Here is a 16,987-nt window from a genome sequence, read left to right as displayed (position 1 = left end):
GCTTGGGATGGTAAGAGGATATCCCATTGCTTTGGCTTCCCCCCCCACTTTTTGTGTATTTGTTGTTGTTTTTGTTGTTGTTTGTTCATTTTTTTGAGAGAGCCAGACAGGTAGGCAGGCAAGGAACCCTGACAAGGTCCTGTCACACCGATTCTACCCCCAGCCTGCTAGCCAGTTAGGGTTGTGGGTGTGCCTCGCACATTCAGATGGATCCAGGCCCTCCTCCACATGGCTCCAGTATGGCACAACAGCCCCTTACCACCTGTGCCACTGTGCTGAGCCCTGCTTTCATTTTTTGATGGTTTGTATATTAATTTTCTATAATAAATCAGCACAAACTTAGCAGCTTAGCACGTAAAATTATGATGGTCCTTCATGCAGTCATATGACTTTAATCTTTGTTTTTATCGTCACTTCACCTTCTGTGACTCTGACCCTCCTGACCTTTGTGATTACATTGGGCCCATCTGGATAATCTGGGATCATCTCCCCATCGTAAGATCCTTCACTTAATTACTTCTGTAAAGCCCCGTTAGCTGTTTGAAGGATCTGGAGATGAGAATGTGGACATCTTTTAGGGGGGCATTATTTGGCTTACTACAGTCTTTTTATTAATGGGTTGGTTATGTAAATTGACTTCTAGGTTTTCTTATGTTCAATGATGAATAATAACTAACGAAAACTCCCTTCCCACTCCTCCGGCCTAAGCCATTGCTCCACTCCACTCCAGTGTGATCGTTTACTGTCACCATCCTGAAGAGCTTCTCACATGAGAAGAGTGAGGGTGTGTGTTAGGAGGCCTTGGAGAGAGGTGTAAAAGAGGAAGTAGTGGTGTTTGTGTTTGTTTGTTTTCCGTGGAGCATGTGCACTAGCTGGAGAGTGACAGAGACAAAGAGAGGGAAAGTGAGAAATCACACCCCTCCCCCCCAGAGGATGGCCGCACTACAGTCCCTTCTTCATTCTCCTCTCAGGATTTTGGTTATGCACACACATGCCCCCTGCCTGAGTTTTAAGCTGCTGGGTCTGGGACTCGAACTGCTGTCGAAGCCACCTACTAGCCAACTACTGTGTGGGAGTCCAGTGCCGTAACTGTTATACCATCTGCTGGTTCCAAAGGTGTACCTCTTTACATGTTCATAATCTTGGTAATAAACATAAACATTTATATTGTTTCTCTAGAAGACATTTCATCATAAGTTTTTTTTTTTTTTTTTTTTTTTGGCCATAAGGGTGTGTGTGCTCACCAGAGAGAGAGTAAGAGAGAAAATGAGAAATTACCCCCAAGAGAGGATAGCCATGCTGCAATTCCTTCTCCATTTTCCTCTTGGGATCTTGGTCATGCGCACACACACACCCCTGCTGTAATTCTCAAGCCACCAGGTCCCGGTTGCAAACCAAGGTCGGCCATGTGAGAGTCCAGCACCTTAACCACCTCGATACCTATTGACCCCCATCATAGGCACTTTTGAAGAACACCTGTGATCTTTTTATTTTGTGGTGCCAGCTTTACCTAGGACATCTTTTGTAAGTATCTCCATGGCATATCTTATACGGTTATTATGATAGAAAACAGCTACCACTTGCTGAACTATGGTCGGCATCTGTACGGCCCTCGCAGACTTGTCGTTTTTGTGATTTACATCAGCCATGTAAAGTAGGTAGATATTACTTTCTTTCTTATAGATGAGAAAGCTGAGAACTCTGGGAAACACCTGAATTTGAAGTTACATAATTAGGAAGTGAGGAAACTGAGGTTCCAAGGTAGGACTGCCCCCGCCCCAGGTTTGTTCTTGGAAGTTTGCCACAATGATTTACCAAGGCAGCTAAGATAAACTTATTTAAGTAAACTATTAAACATCAAAATCTTTGAAGAAGAAAATGTATTAGCTTAAGGGCCCTTTGTGCAACTGAACATTACATTTTATTTTCTTCTTCCAGATAACCAGGCTAAGAAGAGAGCCTTTAGGAAATACATAATTTTTGGTTAGCAAATACACCAATTTTCCTCATGTCTGAATTATAGATTTCTGTTGATTTTTGAGCATCTACTAGTGACATTGAGGATAATGATTAGACTCCCAAAACGAAAGTATCCTTTATATGACTGTTTAATACTTAATTAATTTTATTAATTATTATTATTATTCTTTAAATTTGCTATAGGACACATGTGCTTACCAGAGAGGCAGAGAGTGAGAGAGTGAGAAAGCAAGCTGCCAGGTCCGAGACCCAACCGATTGGCCACGTGAGAGTCTAGCATCCTAACCACCATGCCAGCCCTGTTGTTTCCTTTTCTGAAGTTTATTTTATTGATGATAGTATGGGGGCACACACAAGAGAGAGGATGTGAAGGAGTGAGGGAAGGAAAGAGGAAAGCAGCCTTGACAAGGTCTTGTCAAACTGTGATTCCCTTCCCCCGCCCTCTGGATCATCAGGGTCTGGGACGTGTGTGTGCACCCCAAGTGTTTTAGATTGACCTGGCTGGTGATCTGAACCTGCATTGCAATTCAGTGCACCAAAGACTACAGCACCAAGACTAGGCCTGTGTGGCTGTTTCTTATGTCAAATGCATAACATTCTTTTTCTCTATGAAAAATGTAGCTTGGTGGGAGCCAGCAGGGGGTGTGGTGGTTAAGGTGCTAGACTCCCACATGGCTAAACACAATTTGCATCTTGGACCGGTGGCTTCAAAATCGTGCTGGGCGTGTGTGTGTGTGTGCATGCATAAGATCCCAGGAGAAGGGATTGCTGCGTGGCCCTCCCCCCTGGGGGGTGATTTCTCACTTTCCCTCTCACCATGTCGGTCTTTCTCTCTCCCTCTGACGAGCACATGCACCCTATAGCAAAAAAAACCCCTCTCTTTAAAAAAAAAAAGAATTTGGGATTCCACTGAGGTGAGGGCATTTCAGAGAGTGCCACGCAGTGTCTAATCCTAACAGCTAGGCTGTGAGTGGGCCTACTAGGAAATGTTCTCCCTGGTAACTTACTAAACAGACCTGCCGAATAGAATGACCTGATGATTAATATTTAAGATTTAAAATGTTGGGTCCCAGGTGATGGTGATGGTTAAAGTACTGGATCCCATATCACTTGCTCGGTGGTTTGAATCCCAGATCTGGCAACTTGAAAAACACACTGAGCACATGTATATGCCCAAAATCCCAAGAGGAGAATGGAGAAGAGATTGTAGCCCCTGGGGGATGTTTTCTCACTTTCCCTCTCTCTGTCTGTCTCTCTGGCAAGCATGACCGGGAAGAGTGAGAGGAAGGGATCTGCCGCTAGCAGATCCTCACATCGTGATCGTTCCCCAGTCTCACCATTGTACCTGGGGTGTGCTGGGAGACCTCAGCTGTGAACCTGGGACCTTCCTCGATGGTTTTAGCATTGCAGAGCTTTGGATTACCACGGCACCACCCTGGCTGGCCCTCATCTAGTTAATCTCAAGAGCATATGATATCTTTTGAAATGAGTTAAAAAGGATTTAAAACACAGCCTTGATTCTTGCAGCATTATAGAAACGACCATCCCTTTAGAGAGATAGTAAGTTGAAGGTTTGGCTTCTTGTGTATAAATTAGCCTGCTTGCTAGTATGTAAGTACTGTTTTTGTTAATGTTGACATATTTGGAAAACTTGATTAAATGTCATTTCCTTTTATTTTACATCCTTGCATAATCTAGCCTTCTAATTAAACTCAACCTAATAAAATTGACCTTTAATTAAAAGAACTAATAAAGGGACCAGCAGTTGGCGTAATGGCTTTGCCGCTGGACTCCCATGTAGTCAACTGTGGCTTGAGTCCCGGACCAGTGGCTTAAAATCACACTGGGCACGTGTGCGTCCGTGCCCAGGATCCTGAGAGGAGAATGGAGGAGAAGGGATTGCAGTGTGGCCATCCCCCCTGGGGGGTGTGATTTCTCACTTTCTCTCTCTCTGTCTTTGTCTGGCAAGCTCACACATCCTATAGCAAAAACCTCTCCAAAATAAAAAAATAAATAAAAATAAAAGAACTAATAAAATGTACTTAATAATTTGAAGCCCTGGTAAGGCCTACTGTCAGCTTAGGTTACTAAAATTATAGAAGGTGGTATCATAGGACTTCTAGTTTTTTTTTTAAGAGAGATTTTTTGCTAGAGAACACATACACTTGCCAGAGACACAGAGACAGGCAGAAAGCAGAAATCACCTCCCAGGGGGATGGCCACAACACAGTCCCTTCTCCAGTCTCTCCTCTTGGGATTTTGGGCATGCACACACACGCACCTGACGTGAGTTTTAGGCTGTTGGGTCCGGGACTTGAACTGCGGTCGACTGTGTGGGAGTCCAGTAATGTAACCATTACGCCATCTGCTGGTCCCAGGACTTCTAGTTTTAGAGTGTTCCTTAGATCCGCTTCTATAAAACAGAGGCAGCGAACCCCTGAAGAAAGCCTCAGAAGTTATCAGATGGGTGTCTAGGTACCAGCGTGGCAAGAAAGGGCTGCTCATTTGAGAAATGCACTTCTCTATTTCCTCAGAAATAGCGTAAGTGGTAGGTAGCAGGTTAGCACCCCAGCAATCCCCTCCTAGTCCCACTGACCCCTGAAATGGGAATGGAGGATACAGCAACAAACGAAAAGCACGACAGTGAGTCAGGAGCCTTGAGTGTACTCGGCTCCATCGCCAGCCGTGTGTCATTTTATGCAAGCCAGTTGCTCCACAGCTCTCACGTTACTCATTTGTAAAATGAATGAATTGGGAAAGATTTCTGAGGTCCTTTAAACTCTGACATCATGTGGCTGGGACTTTCTGACTCCGAGGTCAGCGTCTGGGCAGGGATCTGGATGGCAGGGTTGTGTAGACAGGCAGACACTTCATGCTTGCTGGCCTTCCCATATTCCCGTGAGTTATTCACCAGTTAAAATTGGACGAGCAAGAACAGTTGCTGTGCTCTCCCTCGCAAGTGTTTTTGTTGCCCTTCTAGGAGGCATTTCTAGTTTCATAACAGGAGTCGTTGAAAAATCTTATTTAGTAGACTCTTGAGAACTTTTGTCATTATGCCATCATTCTCTTTTTTTTCCTTCTTTTTTCTTTCAGAGTGTACATGTGCTTGAAGAAAGAGACAGAGAGAGAGAATGTCCTTCTCCTCATGGGGTGTGGTTACATTGCAATCCCTTCTCTTCCATTTCTTTATTCTGTGGGGATTTGGGGCATACATGTACATGTGCCTGGTGTGTTTTCTAAGCTGCTGAGGCCAGAATCCAAACCATGGTCAGCCATATGGGATCTGACTCCCTTAACCACTGTGCTACACACCTAGCTGACATTACACTATCTTCTTTAAGCACTTATTTTGTTTCTTTCCTTTTTTTCTTTGAGAGATTTTTGCAGTAGGGCATGTGTACTCACCAGAGAGACAGAGAGAAAAGGAGAGACAGAAAGCAAGAAATCACCCCCCAGGGAGGATGGCCATGCCACAATCCCTTCTCCTCCATTCCCCATTTGGGATTTTGAGCATGCATGCACATATGCCCACTGTGAATTTTAAACCACTGGGTCCAGGACTTGAACCATGATCAACTACTTGGGAGTCCAACAACAGAAAGTCATCTGCCGGTCCCTCCCTCTCTCTCTCTTTCTTTCTTAATTTCATTTTTTTTTTTTTTTTGGAGAGGTTTTTTGCTATAGGGCACGTGCGCTCGCCAGACAGGCAGAGAGAGACAGAGAGATAGAAAGTGAGAAATCCCCCCCCCCCAGGGAGAATGGCCACGCTGCAATCCCTTCTCCTCCATTCTCCTCTCAGGATCTTGGGCACACATGCACACGCGCCCGGCTTGAGTTTTTTAAGCCACCGGGTCTGGGACGTGAACCATGGTCGACTACATGGGAGTTCAGTGACATAGCCATAGCCATTACGCCAACTTCTAGTCCCTCTTTCTTTCTTTTTTTAATATGCCAGAGGGAGAAAGTACCCCCAAATGGGGCATGGTCATGCTGTAATTCCTTCTCCTTCATCTGTCCATCCTATCAGGATGGAACATGCAGACACACACCACCTGGTGTGTTTCTCATGCCTTTCAGGCTGGGATTTGAACTGCACAACCTTCCATATGGGATCTGGCTTTCTTAACTGCCACACCGCAGAGCCAGCCCACTTCATTGTATTTTGATGCAAAAAAGATGTTCCAGGCTTATTTTGTAATTTCCTTGTCCCAGTCCTGGAGTTGATCAGTTTCTAAGGAATCCTGTTTAGAGGGGGAAAGGGCTAAAGTGTCCCTTTGTGCCTTTGCAAAACAGAGCCTTCTGCTATGGGTGGGCTGAACTAGGAAATGTTTTTGTTTTTGTTTTTGTTTTTTAGAGAAATTTTCGCTGTCGGGTGCATATGCTCACTGGAGAGAGAGACACAGACAGACAGACAGACAGACAGACATAAAGCAAGAAATCATTCCCCAGGGGATGGCTGCATGGCCATCCCCACAGCAATGCCTTCTTTTTTCTCCTCTTGGGATCTTGGGCATGCATACACATGCACCCAGTATGAGTTTGAAGCCTCTGGATCTGGGACTCGAACTACAGATGGCCATGTGGGAGTCCAGTGATGTAACCATTATGCCATCTGCTGGTCCCAGGAAATGTGTAATTTTTTGAAATTGTGTAATACCTCTGTTTCCAGTTTTTTCTGACAGTGGAAATTACCAACTTCTACCAATATAAAGTGTCTTTATTCATTTGTTCAGTGTTATACTACATGCAAAATTATTTCACAGTTATCACCTATACTATACTACCAAAAGCAACCTACTATTTAAAGTTCTAGATTTCACTGCAGTTGTCTTTAGTTTAAAAATATATCCTGGGCCAGCCTGTGGTCCAAGTTGAGGGGGCTAGATTTTACAAAGCCAACCATGGAGTTCAAGTCCTGGACCTGGCAGCTTGAAAGATATACTGGGCACATGTATATGCATACCCAAAATCCTGGGAGGAGAGAGAAATGGAGGAGAAGGGATTATGGCTTGGTTGTGCCTTAGGATGTTGCTTTTCTTGCTTTCCCTCTGTTTCTGTCTCTCTCCAGTGAGTGCATGTGCCCTGTGGCAAATGAAAATAAATAAATTAATAACTGAATGAATTAATATAGCCTTTGGAATGGGCCAGACAGAAGTGTGTTGGTAATGCAGTGCTCTGCAGAGCTGGATCCATGTTGGGAGGTCCTGTGTTTGTGTCCTAGAACCTCCCTGTGCACATTGGGTGTGTGCTTCCATGATCAAGGCTGGCCGAGTATGTGAATGGGTTGTGGCAAGAGGACCCTGGTGGGAATGCCCCCATTTCTCCCTTTGTCTCTCCTAGAAGAAATAAGTAAACTTAAGAAAAAAAATTAATATCCTACTGAAGATACAAATTTATGTGCTTTTATTTATTTATTTTTAGTTTTCCTATACAGCATGTACACTTGCTAGAGAGTGAAAGGGGCAGGGAAATTCCCCCTCATGGGAGATGGCCATGCTGCAACCCCCTCTCCTCCATTCTTCTCTTGGAATCTTGAGCATGCACGCACACACCCCGCATGATTTTTAAGCCACTGGTTCTGGGACTTGAACCACACTGTTGGCTATGTGGGATCCAGCACCTTAACCTCCAAGCTGCCTGCTGACCCTAAACTACAGTACTCTGAAAGAGGTTACCCAGTTAGTAGCCCTCCTTTTCTCCTCTCCTATATAGAATAGGTACTCAGTAAATGTTTCTGGAGAGGCAGTTTGTGCCTTTCTTTGAGCTGTTCCTACCCAGCAGTACTTTTCCTCAGTTAAAATGATCACCACTTCTCTGGTAGTTAAGTATGATTAATCTACCAAAAGCATTAATGTTATAAACAAGCAATCATGTATGTATAAATAAATAGAATATGTAGTATCTATCTATATAATATGTACTTTTATTCATAAATAACACTGATGTATTTATCAAATCCTGTGACATCAAATCCTTATGTATTAAGCTAATTTTGGATGTATGTTTATGTAGTGTTTATTTATTGCTTATATATACTATTAAATACACAGACCCTGAGTTGTTTTGATCTCACTTCACAGATCTCTTGTTTTCTGGTCTGAATTTCTGCTGGCTTTTCACATTAAGATCATTAAGTGATGAGAAACTGTGGGTTTTAACTTTATTTTTCATTTTATGATTTGAGAGGCATACAAAACCCATTATTTTTTTCTCTTAGTTGGTGTCTTCATAGCCTCTAGGGTCTATGAATTGTAGTTAAGCATTGAGAAGAACATCACATCTCAGCCTTGGTGCTTCACAGGTTGTACCACTGCTAGAAAGGCTGGGCTGCATGGGAGGCCCAGTTTTGATTCCTGGGCCAACCTGCACATGCCTGGTGTAATCCTAGCTAACGGGCAAGCTTGGGCAGGAAGACAATGACTTGGGAAGGCCCTGTCAAAGATATCTTGGTCTCTCCCTCCCACACTGTTTCTCCCTCATTCTTGCTCATAAATGGAAAATAATAAAAACAAGGTTGATAGAACAATTGCTGTGAGATGGGTGAGGAGTAGTAGGGTAGAGAAAGGAAGAGGTTAAGTGGGAGGATAGTATTGATTGCATTAAAAGATTCAAAGGTAAATGAACATTTGAACTTTGGCCAAAAATTTTAAGAGGTATTGATTGGGGAAATTAAATCTTCTAGTACCCAGCATAAATATGTTATCTATTCTTTTGTTAAAACTCTCCCATGATTCTCCTTTAAAATAGCTGTCTTTATTTAGAAAGTACGTTTTAGTTATATCTAAATTGATGGAAATATGTGTATCGATGCTCCTTGGTGTTACGTCTCAGTGCTGAAGCGAAAATATGAATGTTTCGGTAGCTATATTTCATTCAGTTCTAATTATTCTCTAGAAGATCCTTTGTGAAAGATTTTTCCTATTTTTTTTTTTTGGAGAGGTTTTTTGCTATAGGGCGCATGCGCTCACCAGAAAGACAGAAAGCGAGAAAGCACCCCCCAGGGGGGATGGCCATGCCGCAATCCCTTCTCCTCCATTCTCCTCTCGGGATCTTGGGCACGCACGCACACGCGCCCGGCGTGAGTTTTAAGCCACCGGGTCCGGGACGTGAACTGTGGTCGACTACGTGGGAGTCCAGCTACATAGCCATTATGCTAACTGCTGGTCCCAATGAAAGAACTTTTATAGTTTAATCATTAAAGAAACATTTCTGCTTTCATTGATTATTGTATCTTTAAACTGGAAATATATTTTGGGGGAACCAGCAGTTAGCGTAATGGCTATGTCGCTGGACTCCCACATAGTCGACCGCGGTTCGTGTCCCAGACCTGGTGGCTTAAAACTCACGCCGGGCGCGTGTGCGTGCGTGCCCAAGATCCCGAGAGGAGAATGGAGGAGAAGGGATTGTGGCGTGACCATCTCCCCTGGGGGCTGATTTCTCGCTTTCTGTCCGTATGCCTCTCTCTCTCTGTCTGTCTGGTGAGCGCACGCGCCCTACGATGAAAATCTCTCAAAAAAAAAAAAAAACTGGAAATATATTTTGGTAAAAGTCCAATGACCTTTTAGAGGTTTTTTTTTAAAGGCACAATTCAAATGCCTTTAAAGTATTTTAAGGTATTTAAAAAGGAAGCAATAGGACCAGCAGATGGCATAATGATTACATTGCTGGACTCCTACATAGTTGACTGCTGTTTGAGTCCTGGACCTGGCGGGTTGAAAATCATGCTGCGTGTACATGCCCAAAATCCCAAGAGGAGAATGGAGAAGAGATTGTGGCGTGGCCATCCCCTGGGAGGTGATTTCTCACTTTCTGTCTCTCTGGCAAGCATATGTGCCTTATAGTAAAAATCTCTCTCTAAAAAACTAAATAAATAAAAAGAAAGCAAGACTTTAAAAGTACTTTTGTTTTCCTTTGATTAATTTATATATATATGTACATTTAATATATACATATTTCAGATATTATTACAGTAAAGCATATTCTTTCCATCTTTTCCTACACTCTTTTTTTTTTTTAAGAGATTTTTGGTATAGGTCATGTGCACTTACCAGAGACAGACAGAGAGACAGAAGGCAAGAGATCACCCCCCCCACCCCGGGTAGATCTTGGGGTTTGGGGCACACACGCACATGTGCCTGTTGTGTTTCAAGCCACCGGGTCCAGAATTTGAACTGCAGTTGACTACATGGGAGTCTAGCAACGTAACTATTATGCCATCTGCTGGTCCCCCTGTATTATTTTCTTAAGAGCCTATTTAAATTTAAATTCCTCAACAGGACCTTCTAGAATACTTGGTAATTATAATATCTTTTATTTGCATAGATATTTTCATAGATATAATAAAGTATGACCAGAGTAGCTATATTTATCATTGATGTAAGAAACTCAAAATACTTTGAAAATGACTTTTTCTTGTTTTTATTACAGGTAAAATGGGATATTCACAGTGTACAGAAACAGAGGTAAGAGAAATATTCTAATATTTCTTAGTAAAACAGTTTTGCAATCCTGTTCAGACTAATTTGAGTACTATCTTGATACAGTTTCTTGGTCTTCGATAAAGATGTGTTGAGGAAGGTATATCTTCCACATTTAGGAAGAGTAAAATGTGAAAAAAGTCAGTTAATCTTGTCTGTATTTTTGTAATGTCAGAATATGTTACAAAGAATAGCTTAATTTGGGGCTGGCAGGTGGCAAGGTTAAGGTTAAGGGTCCTGGATTTCCACATGGCTGACCACAGTTCGAGTCCTGGACCTGGTGGCTTGGTTTCTCACTTTCTTTCTCTCTCACTTTATCCCTCTCTGGTCAAATGAAAATAAATAAAATAAATAAAAATAAAACAAAGAATAGTGTAATTATAGTTTAAAGTTTTTCCTGTATTGTTATATGTAGAATTGAGTTAGCTCAGATCCAGAGCCCTTAATGAGAATTAGTTTAAGTTCAGTTTATTTTTTTCATGATCCAGTCTAGTACACGGTAATAAAGACAGCATCGAAATGTGTTGGACTCCTAGGAGCTCTGTTAGTGTAGGAAAAAATGGGGGACACAGAGTTTTAGTAAAATTAATTTACTTGAATTAATGAATTAAATGCTTTATTCATACGAGTAGGTTCATTAAGCTTTCATTGTTCAATAAATAATTTAATTCAAAATTTCAGTGGTGAGAATTGAGTGTCCATGTGTTCCCCGGCCAGGATCTCGAGGATGCCACTAAGATCGCATGTGTATATGCATGTGCAGTCCTTTTCAGCTGCAGTTGCATGGTTCTTAGATTGGGAGGTGTTAGATATTTTGTTACTGGCAGTGTCTAATTAAAGGATTAAAGAAGGTATTTTTCTAGTTTTGTAATGCAGCTACATATTGATGTAAGTCTCGATACATTTTTAATTTTTTAAAAAATTTTTTTTGTTTTTAAGTAAAATAAGAACTTCCTAAGGGATTTTATTGTATTGTCGGGAAGGTCATGATGTAGTTTTCAGTTTTTCTATGCAAAAATGCATCAAGACTTCCCTGACCACTCCATATATGAAGGAAGCAGAAATATTTACCCATTTTTATATTTTCAACTTTGAAAGTAGAGATAGTTTTGGGACCAGCAGATGGTGTAATGATTATGTTGCTGGAATCCCATGTAGTCGACTGCGGTTTGAGTCCCGGACCTAGCAGCTTAAAATTCATGCCAGGTGTGTAGGCGTGCATGCCCAAGATCCTGAAAAGAGAATGGAGGAGAAGGGATTGTGGGGTGGCCATCCCCCCAGAGGGTGATTTCTTGCTTTCTGTGTCTTTGTCTCTTTCTCTGGCATGTGTACTATAGCAAACATCTCTTAAAAAAAAAAAAAGTAGAGATAGTGATAGTTTTTTTTATTAGTTCTAAAAATAGCCAAGAAAATATTTTTTATATTACCAAATTTTTGATGTACTGTTTGACATAATATAAAGGATTGGGACTTTATTTGAGTCAGGAAATAAAAGTTTCATCTCATAGTTTTTATGTATGATGTATCCTTTTCACTGTGCGGTTTTGAGCAAGTGATTTTTTTTCTGAGAACTTTGTCTTTGTTACCTAAAAAATGTTAATTATAGTTCCTATAATGGGGGCAAGGGCTGGCATGTGGCATCGTAGTTAAAGGTGCTGGACTCCCTCATGGCCGACCATGGTTCAAGTGCTAGATGTGGTGACTTGCTTTCTCACTTTCTCTCTCTCTGTTTCTCTCTGATCATACTGGAAAATAATAATAATAAATAAAGTTAAATAAAATAATTCTTTTAAAAAAGTAATCACATAAGGTTGTGAAATTTTGAAGAAATAATGTATATGAAAATGTTTCTTGGGAACCAGCAGTTAACGTAATGGCTATGTTGCTGGACTCCCACATAGTTGACTGCGGTTCAAGTCCCGGACCTGGTGGCTTAAAACTCACGCCGAGCGTGTGTGCATGCGTGCCCAAGATCCCCGAGAGGAGAATGGAGGAGAAGAGATTGTGGTGTGACCATCCCCTCTGGGGGGTGATTTCTCGCTTTCTGTCTCTACGTCTCTCTCTGTCTGTCTGGCAAGCGCACGTGCCCTATAGCGAAAAAAAAAAAAAAAAACTCTCCAAAAAAAAAAATGTTTCTTACACTCTGAAGGCATTATTGTAAATTAAGATGATGCAAATATGATCAGTACTCATCTGCATTTAGGTAATGAGAAGTGAAGATTTTACATATAAGGCATAGTTACAAATCTCATTATTCTTAACTGTATTGTACTGCCATAAAATCAGCATTGTTTCAACATTGGTTTGGTACTTGATTTATATAGGAGCATCTGTTCATTTTATCCTAATTGCTAGTCTTTATCCTTTGGTCTATAACTTATGTCACCAAAAAATTGGAATCTAGCTAAACAGAACTTTTTCAGAATTTTTAAAAATAACAATTCGAAGAGGGAAAGTGACAAGAAGTTAAATTGTTCAATCTGATATTTAGTCTAAAAATAGGTTCAGGGTAGGGGCCACAGGTGGCATAGTAGTTAAGATGTTGGATTCCCACATTGCCAACCATGGTTCAAGTCCTGGACCCAGATGCTTGAAAATCACACCAGGCACATATGTTTCTGCCTGAAATTATCAGAGGAGTCTGGGGGACAAGGGATTGCAGTGTGGCCCTCCCCACTGTGGGGTGATTTCTCACTTTACCTCACTCCATCTTCGGTGAGTACACGCATCCTATGGCAAAAACCTAAAATAAGTAAATAAATAAATGTTCAAGTGTGGGTGTGTGTTTTTATTTATTTATTTATTTTTAGGGATAACAGTGATTCTCTCAGGGGAGGAGATTAGGATTGAAGATGGTCATTTATTTGTATTGTTTGAATTAATACTTTGGTAATTGAGATAATACCAAAGGGGTGATGAGACATTAGAACTACTTTCAAAAACATTGGTGACCCCAAATGAAGGAGGGAGTGTGTAGGAAGTTTTTTGTTTGGTTTTTCAGGTGAGGAAAGATGGTAAATTGGGTGGGGTAAGTCCAGAGTGGCGAGGGGATAGCTGATACAGCAGACCAGGAGCACATGGGAGTAGATGGGGCCAGGAGTGGTCCAGGGTCCAGGGTGGTCCTGGCCTCTGGCGCGTTGGAGATGCTTAGAGGATCTGCAAGGTCTCTTGGCCCTTAAATTGTTTCACTGAGAAAGGAGCTTTCCTTTCTTGTGTAGGGTAAAGCTCTCTGGGGCCCTCGCTGGCAGTGAGTGCGTGCATGCCCAAAATCCTGAGAAGAGAATGGAGGAGAAGGGATTGTGGGGTGGCCATCCCCTGCGTGCAGGCGGGGCTGCTGCAGGCTTGTGAAGCTTCCAAATCTGAGAGGTGTGTTGGGTAAGCCTGTGCCCAGACTTAGGTCCTGGGCCATCCTTTTTTTCTCTATTCCCTGCCTCAGATTCCTCCTCTAGAAGTCAGGCTTAGTGAATGTAGCATATTGATATTCTCGGCTGAGAGGGTAAGGTTTCCTGGGAGGGAGAAGGAAGGTCTCAGTTCTTAAACAGGGTTTGTAGATCTGCTAGGAAAAACAAAACCCCTTTATCTTTCTTGAGCTTTAGGACCCTCATCAAAATGTATATGCAGAATACAAAGCTTTAAGTGTTCAACTGTTTTTATTTAATAAAAACGAGAAATTACCACCCAGGGAGGATGGCCACGCTGCAGACCCTTCTCCTCCAATCTCCTCTTGGGATCTTTGGCACACATACACATGCTCCTGGCGTGAGTTTGCATTGTTTTGGAGAGGTTTTTGCTATAGGGTTTGTGCACTTGCCAAAAAGACAGAGACAGAGAGAACAGAAAGTGAGAAATCACCCCCGAGGGGAGATGATCATGGTGTGGTCCCTTCTCTTCCCCTCTCCTCTAGGGATCTTGGGCATGCATGCACACGCGCCCGGCAGGAGTTTAAGCCACCAGGTCCGGGATTCGAGTCCAGCGACATAGCCAACTGCTGGTTCCCCTAGCATGAGTTTTAAGCCTCTGCATACAGGATTCTCCCCCGAGTGGGGATGGCCACGCCGCAATCCCTTCTCCTCCATTCTCCTCTCAGGATCTTGGGCTTGCACACACACATGCCCAGTATGAGTTTTAAGCCACTGGGTCCGGGATGTGAACCGCGGTGGACTACATGGGAGTCCAGCAACATAGCCATTATGGTAACTGCTGGTCCCTACACCATCTAATTTTTTAAAACTTTTTTTTTTTTTTTTAATTTTTATTGCAGAGGGCATGTGCACTCTCTAGAGAAAGAGTGAGAGTGAGAGAGAGAACCCCCAATGGGGCATAGTCACGCTGCAGTACCTTCTCCTCCATCTCTTCATCCCGTCAGGATTTTGGGCATGCATGCACATATGCCTGGCTTGCTTTTCAAGCTGCCAGGCTGGGATTCAAACTGTGGTCAGCCGTGTGGGATCCAGCTCCCTTAACTGCTGAGCTATGGAGCTAGCTTTTGATCAATTTTTACATGACTTTTTTTTTTTTAAAGAATTATTTAGCTTTATCTATTTATTAAGTTTTAATTTGACCAGAGAGAGACAGAGAAAGAAAGTGAGAAAGCAAGCCGCCAGGTCTGGGACTCGAACCATGGTCGGCCATGTGGGAGTCCAGCGCCCTTAGCCACCACGCCACCTGCTGGCCCCCTTTACATGACCTTTTATCTCAAGATTAGCTAATGTTTCTTAAAATCAAGTATTTTACTTTATTTCTCACATTATTTAATGTGCTTTAATGTACTTGTTTATATATTAGTATTTTCTAGCATTTCAACTTACAAAAGGAAATCTTCTATATGATTTGTTTTGAAAGACATGCAGAATTTTTTACTCTAATAGGTAATGTACTTCCTACAACTTATTTGCCATTTGTGGAGGGGTAACTTGCATACAGTAAACTGTACCCCTCTTAGTTACTGTTCCTAGAGTTTTGATAAGTTTTCTGTTGTTAGTCATCCCCTCAGTCAAGTGTCATTAGCTCCCAGGCTACTCCTCTGCTGCTCCTTTGGAGTTATCCCTTTCCTTTCTCCTAGCCCCTAGAAACCACTGATGTGTACGCTGTCTTTATAATTTAGAACTTGCCATTTAAATAGTGTGGGACTTGTATTTCTCCTTTCCTAGGAGTGGCTCACGGCTCAGTCTAGTCACTTATAAACTCTGGAATGGCTAACCTGCACTTGTGTGTACTCGCTGTCAAGGAAGCAGTTCTCATCCACATTAGGGGTAGCTTTTACCCCCATTTTACAAGTTTTTTTCTACTGCCATTATTTAAATAGTTTTGTAGACTATTACCTCTGAAGAAATTGTTAAATTCTTAAAACTACTAAAACCTATCTGATTTTACTTTTTAGGTATTTTAATTGAAGCCTTTTTGGTTTTTGTTTGTTTGTTTTAACTCCAGATATGATCACATTCCTGTCTTCTATTAACTACTATAATTATGGGGCACGTGGAGGCCCTTTCTCTTTAGCAGGAAAGAAGGTTCAATGAGTAACTAGAACAATCCTACTGTTCCCTTGTTGGATTAGCTGTGTTTTAAGTGGATTAGGCTAAAGTACTATATAAAGTTAAATTAACATTTATCATTACTTCAATCTTTTTTTTTTGGAGAGATTTTTGATACAGGGCGCATGCACTCGCCAGACAGACAGAGAGAGACAGAGAGATAGAAAGTGAGAAATCACCCCCCAGGGGGGATGGCCACGCCGCAGTCCCTTCTCCTCCATTCTCCTCTTGGGATCTTGGGCACGCACGCACACGCGCCCGGCGTGAGTTTTAAGCCACCGGGTCTGGGACGTGAACCACAGTTGACTACATGGGAGTCCAGCGACATAGCCATTACGCTAACTGCTGGTCCCTCATTACTTCAATCTTGATAGAGCTGGTTTGTAAAAATCCTACCATAGGAGAAAAATCTAAGCTTTACTATTGAAAAGATTCATATTCACATCTTAGAAATAAAGTGCGTAAATATTTGTTTCATTCCTACGTGTCTTTTTGTTGTTGCTGTTATTCCATTTCTCTTTTATTTTATAATTTATTATTCACATTTCATTGTTGTACATTTCTGTGGGGTATAATATGGATTTTTAAAGCGTGAATGCAGCGTGCAATAAACAAATCAAGGTTAATATCACATGCGTCGTTTCCAACAGAGATCACCACGTACCAGTCTCTTGCCCTCCCTCTTTCCTTTCTTTCTTTTCCACTTACAATATGCTAGTCACTATTAGAGGTATTAATTGATACCCTTATTTCTTGCATTTTAGAGAATAGAGCTCCAGGATTGAGAGGTTTAGAAACTTGCACAAACCCATATAGCCAGAAAGTTGCAGATCCACTCATCTCTGCCGTTCATGTTTGTCTGCATCCAGCCTGTGTTTAACTGCAGGATAAGCTGTCTACATAATGCCAATAATGAATTTAGTCCCTCATTTCAAACAGCGCAACGGCCATGTTTCTCTGTATTCTGTGTATGCCTCAGACCTGTGACTCCTTCAG

The 16,987-nt window shown here is 42.0% G+C and overlaps 1 protein-coding gene across 4 annotated transcripts in view; it reads left to right on the top strand.

Annotated features, from left to right (window-relative positions):
- The first annotated feature begins 10,412 nt into the window (after window positions 1–10,412).
- SPIRE1 (spire type actin nucleation factor 1) overlaps window positions 10,413–16,987 on the top strand; it is a 182,592-nt gene continuing 176,017 nt past the window's right edge. For all 4 annotated transcript variants that reach the window (XM_006164052.2, XM_006164050.2, XM_006164051.2 and 1 more), the window contains exon 1: window positions 10,413–10,442. In XM_006164052.2, coding sequence (XP_006164114.1) covers window positions 10,413–10,442 — 30 coding nt within the window. The remainder of the gene's footprint in view (window positions 10,443–16,987) is intronic.

The sequence above is a fragment of the Tupaia chinensis genome, unplaced genomic scaffold, assembly GCF_000334495.1.
Source record: "Tupaia chinensis unplaced genomic scaffold, TupChi_1.0 Scaffold143584_1, whole genome shotgun sequence".
Taxonomy (NCBI): domain Eukaryota; kingdom Metazoa; phylum Chordata; class Mammalia; order Scandentia; family Tupaiidae; genus Tupaia; species Tupaia belangeri.
Note: the sequence above shows the minus strand (reverse complement) of the source record. Positions and strands in the feature narration are given on the sequence as shown.